The sequence below is a fragment of the Rhinolophus ferrumequinum genome, chromosome X, assembly GCF_004115265.2.
Source record: "Rhinolophus ferrumequinum isolate MPI-CBG mRhiFer1 chromosome X, mRhiFer1_v1.p, whole genome shotgun sequence".
Taxonomy (NCBI): Eukaryota; Metazoa; Chordata; class Mammalia; order Chiroptera; family Rhinolophidae; genus Rhinolophus; species Rhinolophus ferrumequinum.
Genome location: NC_046284.1, coordinates 522,685 through 538,805, shown reverse-complemented (window position 1 = coordinate 538,805; position 16,121 = coordinate 522,685). Strand labels below are relative to the sequence as shown.

Genomic DNA, 16,121 nt, shown 5'->3' with positions numbered 1-16,121 from the left:
GAGACACAAAGGACAAGCCAAAGATCCCCAAGGGTCCTTTCTTTCTAAGGAAGCAGACTACTACTTCCAAGTTTCTCAGGTCCTAGCTGCTTAGCAGGAAAAGCAACCCAGAACTCTGCAATTCAGCGATGGCCCAAAGCCCAGGCAATAAATTTTTATCATTCAATGCTGGCAGCACCATCTATTGCAACTAGGTTTCCTGTTACTCAGTGAGATGCAGGCAACCCTCAAACCCCAGGCAGACCCAAGGAGCAGTTTCTCAGGGCTCATTCTAAACTATTTCATCATCAGCAGCAGAAAGTTATGTCTTATAACCTACTAGTGATCAGGAGGCCTAAGCAGAAAGCTCTCCCACTGTAGATGGGGGGTAGAGGGAGGGAGGGGCAGGGTCAGGAGCCTTGATGAGTTTGAGCCATCTCTTTACTGGAAAAAGTAAAGTAGCCATTACTAGGGCAAGAATACCCACAAGCAGCTGTTGCCACTAGTAATTATTTAGCTTATTAAAGCCCAGAGAGACAAGGGTGGGAAAGGAATGTGTACAGGGATGTGGGCAATAAATGGTAAGTGTAAGCTGTGATGTGTGAAATGCCTCTGCTAAGGAACCAAGAACAGAGTAGTTGGTACTTACTGCCTTCCTCTGGAGACAGCAATCTTATTTCCACCACTGCCTTCTCCCACCTCACCCAGCTCTTTTCCAAACGAAACTGCTCCAGTTTCCTGCTGCCTCACCACCCCATTTATTCCACTTCTGTTCAGGTCAACACATTTCAAAATGGAAATAGTTTCAATGTTTGTCTAACTTTGAAAGTCATAAAGGCACTTTTTTTTTTTAATTCCAGAAATATGTTAAGGATAAAAACTAAAATTCACAGAATCCCAAAAAGTTTAACACTTTTGGGGGAATCTTCTTCCAACTACTTTTATGTGCATGTACAAACATGAATTTTTATTTCACAAAAATGAGATGAAATCATAGAACTGCTCTGTTATCTTTTCTTTCAATTAATACACTGGGTAGATTTTTCAAAGTCAAATACCAGACTATTTGTCAAATACCAAACTATCAGACTATTTTTATGTTTAATGTCTATGTTGTATTATTACACAAATACACTAAAATTTATTTATCCAAATTCCTACTCGTGAAAAGGTTAAGTTTTTCCATTTTCTACTGCTACCAACATTGTGAACATTCCCATACCTAAGTCTTTTACAATACCTTAGGATATTTCTCTAGATTTTCTTTAGAATATTTAAATTCATTTAGAATATTTGGGGGTATATTCCTAGAAATGAAATTGCTAGGGCAAAAGACATACAATATTTATTCTGCCCACTAATACATACTGCCAAACTGCCCCTAACAAATGGTTACACTAAAATTGGACATACCCCACCAACACGAGCATAGCATTTTTAAATCTTTGCCTATGTTGTTACATGCAATAATGCATTTTTTATTAATGTAAACATTTATTACTAAGAGACTTACAAAGATGAGTAAGATACGGCCTCTGCCCTTAGGCTTAAATGAAGGGAGACAGACACAAACAGGTAACATTTACCATTATTATGTTCATGATAATGATAAGATTTGAGTTTGTAGTGGTTCCTCATTAACTCTATGGCTATTGTTAACAGAAAAGGTCGAAAAGAATACTAGACAGTAGTCCAAATTAAAAATCCACTTGCAAAAATTCCAAGGAATTGTGTTAATGCCAAGTATCATCTCAGTGGCATTTTGATGTGACTTTGTTGTAAAGAACCAAGAGAAAGCCTCTTCAGAAAACCACCTGCCCCCCAAGACAGTGAAATGAATGAAGGGCAGGCCAGTCTATTATTGGAAAGAGTGGTTAACACTGGACCTGGACTTCCATCTTTCCTTCTCCTACTATTTCCAGTAAACAACAGTGAGCTGCAGCCATTTTCTTTTGGAAACAAAATGGCTCCTCCCCGGGACTCTCATTTCCAAGCAGATCTACTTTTACATAGTTATGCTGCAATGGTATCCATGCCAACTTGGAAAATACGTACAGATAAGAATCAAAAGATTTAGTGGTTACCAGAGGGTAAGGGGGTTGGGGGGTGGGAGATGAGGGTAAGGGGGATCAAATATATGGTGATGGAAGGGGAACTGACTCTGGGTGGTGAACACACAATGTAATTTATAGATGATGTGATACAGAATTGCACACCTGAAATTCTATGTAATTTTACTAACAATTGTCACCCCAATAAATTTAAAAAATAAAATTAAAAAAAAAAAAGAATCAAAAGAAACTATTTTTCAGCACCATGATGGGTCAGATACAAATGAGATCAAAATGGATGACAAGTATTTTATTAGATAAATATGCAATAAAGCAAATACAGCAACATAGATGTGATGGGTACGTGGGTTTTAACTGTACAATCCATTCAAATCTTCTGTCTTCTGTATGCGTGTTTGAAATTTTGCATAATAGAATGCTGGGAAAAATCTAATAAGAACTTCAAAAATAATACTGCAAGACCTTTCCTTCCGTCTATTTTACCCCAAGAATGACACTATCTGATAGTCTCTCCATATTGGATTTTTAGATCTAGCTTTCTTGCATTGGACTTGGAACTCTTTTTAATGAAATGAAATGAATCACAATATACTCACAGGCAGGTTACCAAGACAAGGTGTGGTAGGTTAGGAAAGGTAGAGGGGAGGGCCCTCAGCTCTTGATAGTCCAAGCTCACTCCTATTTAAGTCTGAATAAGTGACTATTTCACAAACTCCATTTCTTTGTTTAAAAATTAGCATTCAGACTGTCTAAACATTTGCCTCAGCCTACCTTTCTGCCTCATCTCACATTAGTACCTCATTTTCCATATTGTCATTTCAAAGAGCTGTGTAGAAAGGAGGGTGGCAAGGAATAAGGCACCAAGGCAATGAAATGTCCACATGTTTGAAGTTAGGATATAACAAAAGGAATTTCTAGAGTGGAAGCTCAAAACTTGAAGTTGAAAGACAGTATAACTGGCTGACTGTAGACCCTAGGGGAGGGCTTATACTCTCCTAGTTTGAAGTGTATCCTAGCTGACCCCTCTGTAAAATAGGAAAAAGACGTATCATAAGTAATAATGAATGAGGTAAATAAATGAGTTTCTGAGATGCTAAAAGTATTTCTGGTGAATGGAGAGGGGAATGGAACCATCACTATTGAATGATGATCCAAAAACGGAGTAGGCAATCCTTTTCTGGAAAGGGCCAGGCTTCGTGGGCCAACATGTCTGATGCAGCTACTCAACTCTGCTGGTGGAGGCCAACGAGACCACAGACAAAACATCAACAAATGAGCACAGTTGTGTTCCTATTGAACTTTATTTGCAAAACTAGGCAGCCCACGTGTTGTAGTTTGCCCACCCCTGATTTAGAATGCACAGCCCTACCTAGGAATACCATTCAGAGGATGACCTGAAGAGGAGTGAAAAGGGGATGAATCTACAAATTGGAACCATTTAGCAACCACTGGGTAGTGAGGATGAGGCGCCCAATCCAGCAGCTATCACGCAAGTCCCACCAAGAAGAGACTGGCAACAGTAAGAACAGTAGCTAGCAACATCTGTAAATACCAAGGACCAAACTCCAAACACAAAAAGAGCCTTATCTCAGGAGAAACTCTTGAGAATATATATACATAATTGGAAAGAAACAGCTAGTCTCTGACCACACACATTTTGAAGAAGAAGCTGACAGTCCAGAGCCTGTGGAGATCACGTTAGCAGGCACACAATAAAGGTTTGTTGATGAGTCATTCATTTATTCATCCAATAAACATTTACTGAGGCCTACTAATGTGCCAGGCTGGGCTCTGGAGATGAAGACACTGTCCCTGCCCTCAAGGAGCTCACAGTATAACTGATAACATAGGAGGGGAGAGAGGCAAATACACAGACAATTACAATACAACCTGATAAGTGCTGTGACACTTATCAGGTTGTATTATAATGGCCGATGTAAAATTTCTTTCCAGGGGGCGCTGCTCCAGGCTGCTGTAACATCAAGAGAGGGGAGTAATAAACTGTAGAAATGAGAGGTTATATGCTTTTAGGCTATTTCAAAAACCCAAGCTCTCCCCAACTCCTGATGATAGATGAATTTGGAAACTAGACAACGGCATGGTGTAAAATGGGACTCCCATGCACAAGACAGGTATAGACCTTCAGTAAAAGACCTTGTTAACCACCTTCTTTACGACACAAGCTTTCTTGCTGTTGTTTCATTTTGTTTTGCTTATTATGTATCTGTCAACCTCCCCACCACACACATAAACCTGTTTTAACATCTGTAATTGTAATTAGCAAAATCCTGAAAAAAATAGGAGTTTATAACTAACTGGATTAACCCAGTGTAACTGGATAGCAAAAAGCAGTTACAGCTCTGCTTGGCACCTCTAAATCCAATAATCTCTTCATTGAAAACATAAAAGAATTACAATGTTATTAAGTATAAAAGAGAGAGTATACAGCTCATGGAGTGGGAATCATTTATAAAGGTTTACTTAATAAATTAATTAAACTGATTCTCTGAACCACAAATAACAGACCCAGTTTCAGGAAACCAGAATAAGACACCCACCCTACCCTACACCCTCCCCAAAGAGGTTTCAGAATATTTAATCTAAATCACCTATACATTATAAATAAGAAAAAGGAAACAAAGAGGTAACACACTCTTCCTGTACTCTTTTCAAAATTCAGTGAGTGATAGATAGCAAGAGACTCCTTGAGGAGACATCCACTGTTAACTAGTCAATTGGTTCAAATGGTTTTATACCAGGACAAGATGGAATTTTTCTGTGTCCCATACTGTTCTTAATTAAGGCCTCGGTTTTTAACGGCTTTTGTCTGTGCACCAGTAAACTGAGCTGATGACATCAATCAATTGTTGCCATTTACAGCCAGATCCCTGTCTTGGGACCCAATGTCTCTGAGGCTACTATTTTCTATGCTTAACATACTACTTTCCCTTAAAGTCATACACTGCTCTTGCCTATACTGTTCATTCTGCCAACTGTCAGTCTTCTCAGGTGTTGCAGTTTGTTCCTGTTAGGGTTTTATATCCCCAAAGATCTTAGTGTTATCTACAACTATGGACACTACACTACATTCATATCCTCTCCCAGATCACTCATAAATATTCAAAATAAGATCGGTCCCTGAATGAGCAGGGGGAGAGCAGACTACAGTTTTGTGTCTTGTCTAAGTTGGTGTCTTATTAGGGACAAAATGTTGCCATGTCTTCTCCCCACACCCACAGCCAGGGAACACCACTGCTGTGCAGAACTCAAGAATGCTTTCCTTTTAGATAAAAAGAAATGGCTATCTATTTAGAGGACAGACAAATGTTATCTCAAATTGGCTACCAAGAATCTGACATGTACCCCACTCAGCAGCTGACTTTGGCATCACAAAAATATCTTCAGACTCAATGGCAACAAACATAAACCAGGAGTAGATGTACAACAAATGACATTTGTCATTTGCAACAAATGACGGGTGATAATAGATCCTTATACAGAGCACATAATGCAGAGCTCTTACAGAGATAACATTCAGACTCAAATTGCATAGTCCACAAAAGGAAATGAGCTAATAATTACCATTTGAGAGTCCAGCCTCGCCAATAATAAGAGAAACGTACTGTAAAACAAAGATGCCGTCCTCTTACTATTTTACTATTTTACTATTTGCTAACTATGCAAAGTTAGCAAAAAAACAAAAAAAATTAAGTACCTTAATGACTGGGTATAAAAACTGACATAATTTTTTGGAACACTACTATGGCAAGTCTTTATAATGTTCAAACTTTTTGATGAATAATTCTAATTCTGCAACTCTATTTTACAAAATAACTCAAAACAGATAAACAAAAACTAAATGACAAGACATTCATTCCATAATTTTAAATACTGAAAATCTTAAAATACCTCCATACAACAAAATATTATGAAACCATTAAATGACAATTACAAAGAATATTTAACATGGAGAAATTCATTTTATAATGTTAAACACAAAACACGATATAAATAGTACAAATATATGAGCAACTGTAGAAAATGAAGAAAGAATGAAAAGAAGTTAACACATTTATTATCTCTGGGTGGTGAAATTGTGGATTTTTCCCCATACTTAATGGTTACTCTCAAAGATGCAATGAATATTTACCAAATTTCTAGATTGAGGGAACTATGGAATGTAAACACTGGAAGAAAAGTCACAAAAGATTTGACCACATGATTTCAAGTCTCCGCTAACCAAAAATTTAAAAACAAAAATTAAAAGGCAAACAATAACTTGTAGTATATATTTAAAACCTTACAGAAATCTGAGTAATAGCCTTTATTTACAGAACACATTAAAATAGATAACAATAAGAAACGCTAAACTGAAACTCAAGCAGATAAATCAATCTAATACATGAGCTATCATCATGTCAAGGAAAATAAAACTGCTAAGAAATATACGGAGGAAAAAGGAATTCAAACTCACTAATAACCAAAGAAATGCAAAATTTAAATAATACTGGTTTTTATCCATAAAATAATTTTTTAAAACAAATACTACTCAATGCTTGAGTGAGTAAAAATTGGTACAGCCTTTTGTGGAAGAAATGTAGCAACACATGTTGAGTGTTAAAAATGTTCATACCGTTTGATGTAGTAATTCTACTCCAATATCTATCCTAACCAAAAAATAAAAGAAATGCAGGTATTTCAGTCTTGTAGTATAAGGGGAAAAAAGCAATAACCTTTCCTTTAGTATTAGAGATTTGTATTAATACACCAAAATATTACTAATGGGTAAAAAGAAAATCTCTACTGCAGCAAATGACGGGTTGTCTCAAAGCAATAGACTAGATCTCAAATCTGGCAAAACAAGAAGGGTGTGTCCAGCCTGCCACAGTCGGCCATCTTAAACCCTCTGCAGAACAAAAAGCACAGAAGACAAGGGTAGATAAGGATGGCCACCCCACTAGGATCCAAATCAACAATTCTTTCCTTTTTGTCTTCTATGTGTGTAGAAGACAAATGCACTGAGTAAAAAGCACCAAACAGGTGTCCTTTCTTAAAAAGCACAGGCAAGTTACAAACAAAATTTGAAATAATAAAGGAAGGGTCCTTTAAATTTGCACCTTCATTTTAGGGCAGTAAAGCATGATGTTTAATAGTACAGGATTCTGGAGCCATAGTACCTGGATAAAAATGCATTTTCAGCCATTCAACTAGAGGTAAAGCCTTGGACAAATTACTCAATCTGTGTTCCTCAAATGGTGAACAATGGTGTTGTTACTTCCTAAGATTGTCCAGAGTAGTAAATGAGTGAAGACGTGTAAAAATACATAGTTTAGGTGCTGTAGACGTTTGTGCATAATTATTATTAGATAGGGAAATAGGCCCAGAGAAAGTAAAGGACCAGCATGAGATTACAGCTAGGATTACTAGAAAAGACTTGTCTTAACTTTGAATCCTGAGCCCTTTCTATTACACATCTAAGTGGTAAATCATTAGTTTTCGCGATTAACAATTGATCCTCACTGACAGCCCTCTGAGAGACATGACAGTAAGGCTGCCTAAAAAGAAAAGTCATCTCCCTAGACGAAACCGTGCTCAAAGTTTTACAGAAAAAAATAATTTTAGAGGAAAGGGTGTGAGCCCAGGTCACCTTCATACCACCAATTACCATTTGCCCAAATCCTAGGTTTGAAGCAAAGAGTAACAAAGGATTTGGAAGCACAGCCAAATCTTCACCCCAATATTTTCAAGGGGAGAAAATCAAGGACTTCTGACAAACATATCAGTAGATTCTCACAATACTGGGACTATACTGTGTTCTGCTATTCTGATGGAATAAGAGAATGTGTCCAGAGCCAAGTTCAGCGAAGCAATATCTGCAAGTCCGACAGAGAGTCCTCCGAATGTGGCCGGTCTCCAAGTGCTCCGATTTTCCGCATTTCCTATCCACAGCCAGCTGCCGAAACCTATAGAGCCACCATCGCCTCCGCATTTTTAAACCCACAGTATCCAAAGTCCAGCGAGAGGCTAAGAGTCTGGGTTAATTTCCGGTGGATTTGGCCGCAGCCAAGGGCAACTCCAACTCAGGCTGATCCCTTCACTGAACTAGAACGGTAGATCTGCTTCGCTGCAGGTCCTCCTAGCCCAAGATGGCCAAGCAAGGACAACTTACCTCCCCCCTCGCCATTTTGCAATCTGAATTACGCGTACGCGGCTCGCCTCCCCTCCCCGTCATTCCGGCTAACATACACATGCGCGCCTCTTCCCTACCGTTAAAGCCGGCAACGCCGTCTCAAATACGCATGCGCACGTTCACTCTCCCCCCCCAACAGCGGGTACCGTCTACCACCAATTTTCCTTTCTTAAATACACTTTAGACCCTCGCCCTAAGGCTTGCGCATGCGTACCTCCCGCTCTCCCCCACAAGCGCCCCTCTCACCGCCGGCCTTCTGAAACATACCTGCGTGCTCCTGCACCTCCCCAGCCTACCAAATATACCCCGGCACCGCGCCGGTCCTCCCCTGTTCTCTGCCCTCCCACATCCATTTTTTATATATTCGCGCCTGATGGCTATCTGGACGTGTTTCTTGCTACAGTTGTGCCCCAGTGCTCAAGGAGAGCCACGACCAGCATTCCCTAACGGTGGTAAGTGTGATAAACTAGGGAAGTGGAGTACGGAAAAGGCTGCGTTGCAGGTGATCCAAACAGATGCCAAATTGGGATTGAATTCCCCTCGACCCCCAGGGAGGGGCTAGAATACCTTCGGACTCCATACTAAGACCCAGCACCCTGAACAAAGGCAGAGAAAGCTCTCAGGATCAGATGAGCCTAGTCCCAGGGCCCCGCCCTTCAAATACACCTGCTACACATGAGGCACTCCAAAATTGTTTAACAGTGGACGTTAGGGAAAATACCGACGCCCAGGTACCTCAGCCTTGGTTAGAGGAAAGGAATCTATTCCTTTCACAGTGGGAAGTACACGCTCAACGCCCTTTTGTAGATCTGTGGCCGCACAGCCCCCCAATTTCTTCCCGCTCATGAACAGGGAGAACACACAAACAAATTAAGGATCTCCCTGGCCCGAGTTCTCTCCGCCGCCCTCCACATTCTTCCCTTATGTCGTTCCTTTTTTACCTCCTGGCTGAATCGAGTGTCGCAGCATGAATTTTTAGTGCCGGCCGTCCCAAGACAGGGTGAAGGGAGCATCGGCACAGAGCTCGCGGCGCCAGGGTGGCAGCAGCAGGACAAGGTGGCACTGGACACCAGGCACACCAGCCGTGCCTCCAGCCGCAAGTCTGACGCCAGCTAAGGACTGCCTCTGCAGGATCACCGCAATGCTTCCAGCGCATGCGCTGAGCACTCCCTCTCCTCCCCACCCCCACCTCCAACCACTTCTGGAAGGCTAACCTCAGGCGGTCTTGGCGCGGATCCCTAGCTTCTTTCACCTGGCCTTCCCTTGGTCAAAGCGGCTTCCACCACCATCCCTTCCTCAGCCCATCCTTCCTTAGTCAATCCCGTTCCCATTCTTCTCAGGCTACTACCTTCGTTGCTAAGTCTCCCTGTTGCCTGCCTATTGGTTCTGCTATCCTTAGTGGCCTTCCCTACCCGCCCGCAGCTCTACTCGGCGTCTTACTCTTCTCCCTGAGTGCCTGACATTGCAAACAGTATTAAAAAAAAATTGCAAAAAGTGTTGTTAAAAAGGTATTATATCCACACAATTTTCTCCAAAGCAGCTCTCAAGCTAGGCCCAACCAGCTAGTGTCAAGCAAACAGGACGCGTGATGATGGATGATAAACCCAAGGAGGAGACCCAGAGACAGGGAACCAAAAGACCCCTTGCACGAAGCCAAAAGGGCAAAGGTGTTCATTCAGTTTGGGGGCAGGTAGCAATATACAATGCCTTTTTCTTTCTCTTCACAACCCTGGTATTGTCTGGACATTAAAGCTACTCTTCAGTGCCCTTCACTGCTAAATAGCAGGCTTGTTCCTGTCTTCTGTGAGAAATTCACATATTCGTTTTAAGAGGTTGTGAAAATGGATTCCTCTTTGGATGTGAGCAGAAGAGAATACAAAATAATATTTGGTTCTCTTCACGATGTTTTACTTTAATATCTGGTTCTTCTTGCTTTCTAAGAAAGCCACTTTGGAAATGTCAAAAACTGAGACCCACAAATCCATAAATCCTGAGACCCATAAAATGTGTACATTATCATCTTTTCTAATTAATTAAGAATGTTACATTAACATTATTCAGAGAAATAATGGAAGTTTGTTTTTTACATAACATGCACAAAAGTTATAGAACAATGTACAATATTCAGAAAGAAAAAAGAGATCCCCTGAAGTGATAGTGGTACAAAGAACCTCTCTCCTAAATTAAAAGAATCATTTGTTATTTCTTAAGAGTTAAAATAAAAGGAAATTGGGGCTGGCCAGGTGGCTCAGGCGGTTAAAGCTCCGTGCGCCTAACTCCGAAGGCTGCCGGTTGGATTCCCACATGGGCCAGTGGGCTCTCAACCACAGGGTTGCCGGTTGGACTCCCGCAAGGGACGGTGGGCTCCGCCCCCTGCAACTAGCAACGGGCGGCTGGACCTGGAGCTGAGTTGCGCCCTCCACAACTAAGACTGAAAGGACAACAACTTGAAGCTGAAGGGCGCCCTCCACAACTAAGATTGAAACAACTGGCCTTGGAAAAAAGGCCTGGAAGTACACACTGTTCCCCAATAAAGTCCTGTTCCCCTTCCCCAATAAAAAATCTTTAAAAAAAATAAAATAAAAGGAAAGGAAAGGAAATTTTGCCCAGAGTTCTACAACACTATTATAACAATTGCTTTTATTTGTGTTCCCTTTTTTCTTACAAAGGTTTTATTGAGATATAATTCACATGTCATACAATTCACCAACTTAAAGTGTACAATGCAATGGATTTTAGTATATTCACAGAGTTGTACAGCCATCACCACAATTTTAGAATTTTTCATCACCCGAAAAAAAAAATCTTCCAGCCCATTAGCTTATCTTTGTTTTTTCAATTTGTGTTTAAATATGTAATGGTTTAACATCAACGTTTCTATAGATGTAATGTGTTGTTTTAACTTTTTTTCATGTTCCCAATTATCATCTTTATCATTTTTAATAAATGGACAGCATTCTATTTTTTAAATATTATAAAATTGAGGTTAGCATATAATAATTTTTGCAGATAGAGTTAGTTGCTTTTCCCACTTCTCTTCCTTTTGACAAAACTTCCCTAATATACTATGGTCCCATCTGAAGAGAAGTTGAAGAAGGAGGCACAGCTTGTAAATCTTGAACTCTATAAAATACTTATGGTCTTGGGCCTACCTATTTGTCTGACCTTCCCAGTTCATAAGCAGTTCCTCAGGAGTGATAAAAGAGAAATTTGGAGGCCCCTATTGTATCCATCCACCTTAGGCTTACATTCCGAGGTTCTATTTCCGTGTTTTCCCCCACCCTATAACATTTCTTAGGAAAATGACCATCTTTTAGAGGTTATGATGGTTAATTTTATGTGCCAAGTTGGCTGGGTCATGGTACCCACATGTGTGGTCAACTATTATTCTGGATGTTTCTGTGGGGTGTTTTTTTGGATAAGATTAACACTTAGATTGGTGGACTTTGAGTAAAGTAAATTGGAATGGAAAGGAAGAATTCAATACTATCCCTACTTGCAATTGATATAATCTTGTCTATAGAAAATCCTAAACCTAAATTATCCACTATAAAACTGTTGAGACTATTAAATCAGTTCAGTTTAGCAAGGTTGCAGGATAGATGATCAATATACAAAAATAATTATGTTTTTATATACTAACAATGAACAATCCAAAAGAATGCAATATTTAGGGGAAAATTTAGCAAAAGACTGTGAGACTTATACACTAAACACTACAAAACATTGAAATGAAAATGAAAACCTAAAATATGGGACACCATCCTGTGCTCGTGTGTTGGATGACTTAATATTGTTAAGGTAATACTCCCTACATTGGTCTACGGATTCCACACTATACAAGGTCAGACAATTAAGTTTGCGAACTTGTTGCAAAGATGTTCCTAACTTTTTTTTATATCTGAGGGATTATTCATTATGAATTTGTACCAACTGGACAAACAGTTAATCAAGTTTACTATTTGGAAGTTCTGAAAAGGCTACGTGAAAAAGTTAGACAACCTGAACTTTTCGCCAACAATTCATGGCTCTTGCATCACGATAATGTACCAGCTCACACAGCACTGTCTGTAAGGGAGTTTTTAGCCAGTAAACAAATAACTGTATTGGAACACCCTCTCTACTCACCTGATCTAGCCCCCCCAATGACTTCTTTCTTTACCCGAAGATAAAGGAAATATTGAAAGGAAGACATTTTGATGACATTCAGGACATCAAGGGTAATACGATGACAGCTCTGATGACCATTCCAGAAAAAAAGTTCCATAATTGCTTTGAAGGGTGGACTAGGTGCTGGTGTCGGTGCATAGCTTCCCCAGGGGAGTACTTCAACGGTGACTGTAGTGATATTCAACAATGAGGTATGTAGCACTTTTTCTAGGGTGAGTTCGCGAACTTAATCGACAGACCTCGTATATCAAATCTTAGTTGCCTTTTTTGCAGAAAGTGACAAATTGCCACTAAAATTCATGTGGAAATGCAAGGGACTCAGAATAGTTACAACAATCTTGGAAAAGTAGAACAAAGTTGGAATCCTCACTCTTCCTAATTTCAAAACAAAATGTAAAGTCACAGTAGTGAAGACTGTATGGTACTCATAACGATAGCCATATAGATCTATGAAATAGAATGGAGAAAAGTATATGAGAAATTAATACATGAAGAATGACAGTAACTCCAGGAGACAAAATGCTGTGTAGGTAATGAAAAGTGATCAGAGTATTCATGGCTCAGCCATGAGTATCATTTACATAGTTATAGTTATGTAAATGTTGGATATTGATCCATTGAAAAATCAATACTTTAAACTATGGGCATTCATTACTTTAATAAAAATATAAACCTAAAGGAAGATTTAAATATGATAATTGATAAGGTTAATTTAATAAGCATATATCAAGTTTTGAACTAAAGAGAGAATTTTTGCTTTTGAAACCATTTATACAGCACCATTTAATTGATTAGGAAGAAAATTTATTTCATCACTCTGTATGTAGCAACTACCCATGCTCTTTGGCTCTAAACGTTTATTCATTTTTGAAAACATTTTTCTTTGTCATTACATTTATGGAACCAGTTGCACATGCCTATTAAGTCAAATTCAAAATAAAGAGCAACAGCTATGTTCAGTATTCTTTTTTAAAATTTATTTATTTATTTTTCAATTACAGTTGACATTCAATATATTAGTTACAGGTGTACAGCATAGTGGTTAGACATTTATATAATTTATGAAGTGATCCCCCAATTAGTCTAGTACCCACCTGGGCCATACATAGTTATTACAATATTATCAACGATATTCCCTATGCTCTAATTTACATCCCTGGAACTAGTTTGTAACTACCAGTTTGTGCCTCTTAATCCCTTCACCTTTTTCACCCAGCTTCCAAAACCCCCTCCCATCTGGCAACCATGAGTTTGTTCTCTGTATCTATGAGTCTATTTGTGTGTGTGTTTGTATGTGTGTGTGTGTGTTTGTGTACGCTTTAGTCCACATATAAGTGAAATCGTGGTATTTGTCTTTGTTTTTCTGACGTTTCACTTAGCATAATACCCTACATTCACTATTCTTATATCCGTGTTTTACCAAATACATTTGTATTGGCTGCCTGAAAAAAATCATAAGCAAATCATATAGCTAACTTGTAACTTAAAGAAAAATGTTTATTGTGAATTTTTAAAATTAAACAACCCAAAATATTTTCAAAAATTGTAAATTACAGAGAAGGAAAATAAGGAGAAAAAGGTCACATTCAATCATATAACCCCAAAATAGCTTCTGTTGATATTTCAGTATGTAGTTTTCCATACTTATTTCTGTATCTATATAAATGAACAACATGTGCATAGGTCTTTATGAGGTTTATATAAGACATAAACAATTTGGAAAACAGAGAGGAAATCTGTCCAATATGTAAATTATGGTTTTGTAATTTATTTCCCAAGTAATAATGAATTATTTATACTGAATGCTTCAACTGTGTTATGTTTTATAACGTAAATGGTGGTGACTATGTTGAAAACTAAGATTAGTACAATAAAATAGGCTAAATTGTGAGTAAATCTTTCCGGCATTTTAGAGATTTTTTTTCTATCTTATGTATGTCATATCTTTATGGACATTTGTGTTTTATTTTTTAAAACAAAAAAATGGGTTAGTCTAATATGTTATCATTTGTGTCTTTCATTTACTGGATTAGACACATCTCACATGTATTTTTCCTATGTCCATAGTGCATATGTAAAAATTGGTCATCTACTAGACCACAAAGAACGTGTAGGTCTTAATTGTAAGAAATCCCACAGGGCACATTTTCTGAAAAGGGAGGGATTCAAACTCAAATTCAGCGACCCAAGCTTTTATTTTTAAAAAACGGAAAACATTGAGAGGCGCTTTTGGCTTCAAGGATAGGAGGGAATGGCCGCTGGAACGCCTGTGACATATGAATGGGGCCGTGTACAAACCTTGTGTGACGTCGTGGAGGCCCCTATAGAAAAACAGCCACTGATTTCTAAGCCGCCCTAAGGGGAGTCGCGTCAGGGCCTCTGGGGCGGTGGTGGCCCCCCTCACTGCAAGATCTCACATGTCACTGCAGCCATGAGCAGTAAGGAATGCTTCCGGTGTGGACGCTTAGGACACTGGGCCCGGGAATGCCCTAGAGGAGGAGGGGCTCGAGGCCGCGGGGCCAGAAGCCATGGCAGAGGTTCTGAGTGCAGTCCCACCACTCTACCTGATACCTGTTACCGCTGTGGTGAGTCAGGGCATCACGCTAGGAACTGTGACCTTCTCAAGGACATCTGTTACAACTGTGGGAGAAGTGGCCACATCGCCAAAGACTGTGTCGAGCGTAAGCAAGAGAAAGAGCTGTGCTGTTACACGTGTGGCAGACCAGGACATCTGGCTCGTGATTGCGACCATCAGGAAGAGCACAAGTGCTACTGTTGTGGCAAATACGGCCACATTCAGAAAGAGTGCAACCAAATCAAGTGCTACCGGTGTGGTGAGATGGGCCATATGGCCATCAACTGCAGCAGGACCACCGAGATCAACTGTTACCGCTGTGGCAAGGCCGGCCATTTAGCCCGGGAATGCCCCGTTGAAGCTACTGCTTAAGTTGTTTCCTTTCTGCCCCCGCCCCTTTTACTGATTGATAATTGTATTATTTTCTCTGAAACTGCTTGAATAACCGAAGATTGATAGATGGAGGCCAGGCCAGTTAGCTTTAATTACCATGTTAAAGAAGGAAAGAGCTGGGGGGAAAATATCTCAAAAAAAGGAATTCACTTTTAGATGTCTTATAATTAATGTGTTTGTGCATCACAGGTGAATCCACTTATCGGTCATTCTGAACCTTAGGTAATTTCTAGATTCTTTGGATGTACTTTCATTTAACCTTTAATTAAGACCTACCAGCTACTATTGGAGAACTTGGGGATATATCAGTAAACAAATCAGACCAAGTTTGTGAACACAGGCCTGGAATCTGTTAACAAGTAAAATACATAGTTGTCAAATGAAGATAAATAGATATAGAAAAAAAGAACACCAGATGAAACGATAGAGACTGGGGTGGGAAGCCACAGATGCTTCTGTCTTACATACACAAGACACACTTAAGTAGTGACATTTCCTCAGAGATACATTGCACAAATAAAGCTGATTCTAGAAATGACTATGACCTTGTCAAAGTAACTTTAACTTTATTATGCATTGATTGCTTGAATTTTCTGACTTCATTAGCTTTTAAATAACATTGAAAGACATCTCTCTCTGGCCCTACATGGAGTGTATAGTTTAATGAAAATAAACCAGAAAAATATGTATAATGTGTTTAAATAGCTTACAGAGAGATCAATGAGAAAAAAAAATGACCAAA

At 39.3% G+C, this 16,121-nt stretch overlaps 1 protein-coding gene and 1 long non-coding RNA gene across 10 annotated transcripts in view; one reads left to right on the top strand and one right to left on the bottom strand.

The window, feature by feature from the left end:
- Window positions 1–9,369, bottom strand: part of LOC117022311 (uncharacterized) — a 40,368-nt gene extending 30,999 nt beyond the window's left edge. For all 9 annotated transcript variants that reach the window (XR_004423025.1, XR_004423026.1, XR_004423021.1 and 6 more), the window contains exon 1: window positions 9,183–9,369. This is a non-coding gene — a long non-coding RNA (uncharacterized LOC117022311). The remainder of the gene's footprint in view (window positions 1–9,182) is intronic.
- A 5,473-nt stretch (window positions 9,370–14,842) lies between these two features.
- ZCCHC13 (zinc finger CCHC-type containing 13) lies at window positions 14,843–15,358 on the top strand. The gene has a single exon (XM_033115814.1). The coding sequence runs from the start codon at window positions 14,843–14,845 to the stop codon at window positions 15,356–15,358; it is 516 nt and encodes a 171-aa protein (XP_032971705.1).
- The last annotated feature ends 763 nt before the right edge of the window (window positions 15,359–16,121 follow it).